Raw genomic sequence first — 6,000 nt, 5'->3', positions numbered from 1 at the left:
GAAGTGATCTCCTGGGCCAATGCATTCAAGACTACTTCCTACTTTCTCTTCTTCAAGTTCAGTGTAACTGGATTTATGTTGAGGTCTTTGATCTACTTGGACTTGAGTTTTGTGTATGGTGACAGATATGGATCTATTTGCAATCTTCTGCATGTTAACATCCAGTTATGCCAGCACCATTTGTTGAAGATGCTTTCTTTTTTCCACGGCACAGTTTTGGCTTCTTTGTCAAAAATCTTATGTTCATAGGTGTGTGGAGTAATGTCAGGGTCTTCAATTCGATTCCATTGGTCCACGTGTTGGTTTTTATGCCAGTACCAAGCTGTTTTTATTACTATAGCTCCATAGTAGAGCTTGAGGTCAGGGATCATGATGCTCCAGAGGAGGTTGCTTTATTATATAGGATTCTTTCAGCTATCTTAGGTTTTTTTGTTTTTCCATATAAAGTTGAGTATTGTTCTTTCCAAGTCTGTGAGGAATTGTTTCAGGATTTTGATGGGAATTGCATTGAATCTGTAGATTGCTTTTGGTAAGATTGCCTTTTTTTTGGTTTTTCGAGACAGGGTTTCTCTGTGTAGCTTTGCGCCTTTCCTGGAACTCACTCTGTAGCCCAGGAAGATTGCCATTTTTACTATGTTAATTCTACCTATCCATGAGCATGGGAATCTTTCCATTTTCTGATATCTTTCTTCAGAGACTTAAAGTTCTTATCATACAGGTCTTTCACTTGCTTAGAGTTACCCCAAGGTATTTTATATTATTTGTGGCTATTGTAAAGGGTCAGACATTTGAATTCTTATCAAAAGGTAGTTTAAAGTAGCTCACTAGGAAAGTACTAGCTGTGTACAGTTCTTGATCATTTGTATCAGCTGGAAACTCCACACGAAACCCTGAAGAAATAAAATCCTTCTCATCTGGAGAAAAGCTCAAACATTTACAGAAGCAGTTCCTTATCTTCTCCAGAGACTCTAAGAGGGCTCTCCAGCTGAGCATCGAGAAAGCCTTATCCCAGCTGTCCAGCTCTTTAGCGTGCACGAAAAACTTTGTGTGTTACTAAAGAAAGGGACTTTTTCTACACTTGGCAGGGAGGCGTCTCCCATGTCTGGCTTCACTCAGGGCGGCTTTTTATAGAGCACAATTTAGTTCTCCTAAGCACCACCCCATTACTTCTTTTTAGTAGGATAAAGAGCCTCAAGAATCCATGAAGTGAATACTTACTCATAAGATGCACATTTCCTTAAGGAAATAGAATATCATCAAGTGTACTTTATGTTAAAACAGCATAAAATATGCTCTATATTAGGCATATTTTATAACTGACCTGCTTGTGAGGTGTTTTTTAAATGTATATCTCTCCATTATGGCAATGTGGAAACTATTGCAAAATGTTCTGAAAAGTACATAGAATAACCAGCATTTAGCAACATCGATGTTTGGACTTATCATTTCCTTTTAAGCAAATAAAGGCCAAAATGTGATATGTGGTAAATACTAAGGGTCCCAAATATTGAACAAGAATTAAAGTCAGATTACAATCTGCCATTGACACACTCAGGAAGGCTGGCCATAATATTTTCATAAGTTCTTATTTTATTAATGTATGCTTTGAGAATGGAAAAACTGATTATGATCTTACACTGTGAGCCATTATTTTATTACTTAAAATACAGCAATTATTTAAAATATAAATGTTTAGAAAAGTAATCTTCGAGGTAAGTCCCCAAACAATCTGACTAGCCACCTGCCTCCGCTGCGGTCACCGCTGTTTCTTCAGGGCAACGAGAGCATAGCACCTGGGAGACTGGACAGGGTCAAACAACTTCACAAGAGCGGACCACGCTACATCTTCCTGAAAATGGAAAAGAATTGACATGTACTCCCACTTTTGAACAAATGAAAGATGAGCCAGACTCCACAGACCAACTGGACTACAAATCGTAATAGAAAATGTTAGTAGAAACCAAAGGCTATAACTTTCTATTGAATGAAAATTACAATTTTGTTTTCAAGAACTTAAGTGGAAACACAACATACACCTGTAGAGATTGACTGCCAAAGTATTCTTTGTTTCAATATAGAAAAGCTGAACAAAGCCAATTAACAAATACTGTATTTTAAACAAGCAATTTTATGATGAAACATTATTCACCTTGTACAGAGAGGGAGAAAATGATATATAAATAAAAATTACATACTAAATACTTTAAACTTTATTATAGTTTTAAAGTAAAAATAATATGCACACACATGTACATGCACAATCTATAATCATGTGTGACATCATTATAAAATGTACTTAGTATTTAATAGTGACGTCTGAAAGGTGGGATTATATTCCTCTTCCTTTTGTTTTTTATATTATAGATTTTAGATTTTTAACAAACATGACCACTTTCATAAGACATTTCAATATTCAAAATGAATAATCATATGCCTGTACAATTTCATTTGCATCTATTCATTTTGTTGCATGCTATTTTATTTAATTGTTTATCTAGGTCAATTGAATTTTTTTTGTGAAGGGAAATGAGTATTTATTCAAATAGTTAGTTGGTGTATCACCTCCCAACTTGAGGATCAAGGCTTTGTAGGGATTTGGAATTAAATCATGGCTAAGGAAAGTATATTAGTTAAATCCTTAATAATTGTCCTAATCTTTAAAACTACTAATTAAAATAAAGGAATTTATTAAAATCCATTTGTTTAAAGAAGCCTTTTGAAAAGAAAAAGCACTAGATGACCAAATAAAGGATTGTAGTTGTTAAAAATAAAGGATTTATAGTCGACAACAAGTTGATTCTGTGAAGGGGACTAAAAGTTCAAAACAATTTATTGACCAGAGCTCAGGGGACCACACATCACAGACGAAATAATAAGGTTGTGGGAGAGAAGAACTACCCCTCACTGATTAGAAAGACATTTCTACATCACAGGACATGTGCATCCAAAAAGCACATTAAAAGATCAGGTCTAACAAAGTGAAATGTGTGCATAGGATCTTCGATGAGTGGCCATAATTAATTTTGGCTCTAAAATCATACATGGTTATGTCTATTCACTGTCTATGAATATTACTTATCACACAAGTTGATAAAACATCAAGTTTATTGCAGAAATTTTTTGAAGACATCTGCTGTACATATGTTTATATATTGAGCAAGAAATAGATGGAATATTAAAAATAAGAGTATGAGAATTATTATCTTACTAATTTGTGTGAAATAACTTGATTCCAGCTCTGTAATTTTACTCATTTTATTTCACCTAATAATGATATTTGTTATGCACTGAAAAATAACATAATTTACCTGTTCCTTCAGGTAACACAGTCGATCAAGAAGAATCAGTGTTTCTATGCAAGGAGCCAGAACGACTTTCAACTGCAAGGAAACAAAGGTGGTGTACTTTAATAGTTTATTTGCTTCAACATTTATGTTTGAGAAAGTGTGTCTACAAAACGACGCGTATGTCAGATACCCGATACCTACTGTACATCTTCCGAAAATGAATCCTCCACATCAAAAGCTTTTCTTTACTCGTAATAGGAAAAGAATGCCCTCTAAGAGACATGAGGTGGAATCCAGGAAGCAATCATCTGATGGAAAGCTTTTAAAGGAGTCCTGAGAATGCGATTCATTAAAAGGAAAGCTTGTGAAATAACTGCTCTGGATATCAACATGTGTTCAAAGGACTCTGAAGCATTGCTCTGTGCATTTATGATGCACTTTAAGAGAAATCTACCATGTGCTCTTTTTATTACACTCCTAACACCTAATATAGTTCTGAAATAGGAAATCATCCCGAATAGTTTGCCTTCTGTGTGTGTGTGTGTGTGTGTGTGTGTGTGTGTGTGTGTGCGCGTGTGTCTTTCTCACATACACAAACAACAGCAACAACACAGACTGACTGGCCCATAATATTTAATAAGGTACTATTCTAGTCTAGCAACATATCCAGTATAATACATATGTGTGTGTGTGTATGTATGTACATGACTTACCATATTAAATGCCTCCAACTCGTTCATTCTAGGTTTATATTTCTCATAGTAATCCATTATAATTTCTTCAGAGACCTTTGAAATAAAAACAGTAACAATAAACTTATCAATGTAACAGTTAAATAATTAAAAAAGTCCCTATAATATAACCTAAAGTCAAATAAGTACCATATCAATTTAAGGTAACTTTAATGTCTGAAGAACTGTCTTTAAGCAAGTGAATATAACAAAATTCTGTCATTCAAATCTTGTGAACTGATGTTATTTACCATTTCATAAACAACACCATCTTAAGTTTTTCCAAATTCAGTACATAGTAGTAAAGTATTTCACTTATTGCTGTTTGCAAAACAATAACTTCACCATCTGAAGGTGTAACTTGTCTTCTTTATATTGGCTTTGTGTATCAGACGTACTTGTAATGCATAATCTTTAGTGCCTAGCCTTGGCTGAAACAAAGCAACAGTCCTATTTTTTTAATAAGAGAATAAACACGGTTTTCTCTCCAGAATATCTCAAGTAAGCAAACAAAGAAAGAAACAAAGAAACACTTCTTTGGCCAATGTTAAAGGCATTTTAAATCTTAAATCTGGTGTATCGTAAAGGACAATGACTAGGACGGAGTGACACAGGAAGGGGAAAAGACATGCCCCGGGTCACAGGTCCCCACAAAGCAACAGAAGACAGTTCTCCAACATTATGTCTCCTGAGCATCATCATCAACAACAACAGCCACTGGTTCTTCTCAACGGGCACCAAGAGAAAGCAACGTGGAGAACAAAGAGTCACACAGAAAACCCATACTTTTAGAAATCAACATGATAGAGACTATGAATTCACGCTGTCCTTCAACTGCTGATCTCAGCACATCAGCTATGGCTCTCATTCTGACACACGTTTGTGAGATGGGGCCTTCTGATGCCTCTGACCGCCATTACACACTTTTGTACTTTTAAAATTTAGAAATTCGTCTTTTACATACTTTACTGTTCAATGTCTTAATGTGGGCCTTTTATCTTGTAAATATCATAGAAATGATTGTGGGGCTTGGAAAAAAATTATCTTTGAAGTTTTAAAAGACAGTCCACTTTTTAGCATGTGTGTGTGCGGCCGGCCTATGTTGTCTTAACTAATAAATGTGGTTCCCCCCCCAAAAAAAAATTTAGAAATTCGGTGCAATAGAAGAATTAGAAAAAATTCATTTAGACATGTATGAGAAAATCGGACATCTTTTCCACGTTTTTTTTATTCTTTATTCTCTTTCCCTTGCTTTGACATGTTGTCTTAGTGACTTTTCTATTGCTGTCATGAGATACCATAATCAAGACATCTTATAGTAGAAAGGTTTTATTGGAGGCTCACAGTTTCAGTGGGCGAGTCCATGGCTACCACAATGGGGAACATGGCAACAGGCAGGCAGGCATTGCTCTAGAGCAGAAGCTGAGAGCTCACATTATGAAACAGCCACGTGGAAAAGCCAGAAAGCTAACTGGAAATAGCATGGGTTTTTGAAACCTCAAAGCCCAACCTTCAGTGACATGCCTCCTCTAGTAGGGCCACACTTCCTAGTCCTTCCCAAACAGTTTCACCAACTAGGGATCAAGCATTCATATTTGAACCTATGGGAGCTGTTCTCATTGAAACCATCACACATGTATTATATTTATTTGGTTGGCTGATTTTTGTTTCACGAGATAATGTCTTGATCAGTCTGGTCTTAGGTTTGTAGCCCTTCTTTCTGGGCCTCCCAAGTGCTGGGATTCTAGGGTACACCACTGTGCCTGGTTCTGATATGTATTTTGACAGCAATTTCATCTGGTGACCACCCTCCCCCTAAATAACACTTCACAAAGATGTTCATTTTGTAAAAACAATTTCCTTTGCATTCATTTTATTGATTATGCACCTTCATCAATTATGTATGACTTATATTGTTATTCTGATAATATAACTGACATTAAAAGTTGAGAAATGCAAACAATTGATACACTAATCACTCA

At 35.6% G+C, this 6,000-nt stretch overlaps 1 protein-coding gene across 2 annotated transcripts in view; it reads right to left on the bottom strand.

The window, feature by feature from the left end:
- Window positions 1–1,567: 1,567 nt before the first annotated feature.
- Mettl25 (methyltransferase like 25) overlaps window positions 1,568–6,000 on the bottom strand; it is a 76,642-nt gene continuing 72,209 nt past the window's right edge. For both annotated transcript variants that reach the window (XM_028883515.2, XM_028883514.2), the window contains exons 10-12: window positions 4,001–4,075; window positions 3,309–3,380; window positions 1,568–1,849 (exon numbers count right to left, since the gene is read on the bottom strand). In XM_028883515.2, coding sequence (XP_028739348.1) covers window positions 1,757–1,849; window positions 3,309–3,380; window positions 4,001–4,075 — 240 coding nt within the window. In that variant the 3' untranslated portion in view covers window positions 1,568–1,756. The remainder of the gene's footprint in view (window positions 1,850–3,308; window positions 3,381–4,000; window positions 4,076–6,000) is intronic.

The sequence above is a fragment of the Peromyscus leucopus genome, chromosome 18 (genome assembly GCF_004664715.2).
Source record: "Peromyscus leucopus breed LL Stock chromosome 18, UCI_PerLeu_2.1, whole genome shotgun sequence".
Lineage (NCBI taxonomy): Eukaryota > Metazoa > Chordata > Mammalia > Rodentia > Cricetidae > Peromyscus > Peromyscus leucopus.
The sequence above is the reverse complement of the archived record's forward strand: the minus strand, read 5'-3'. Positions and strand labels throughout refer to the sequence as shown.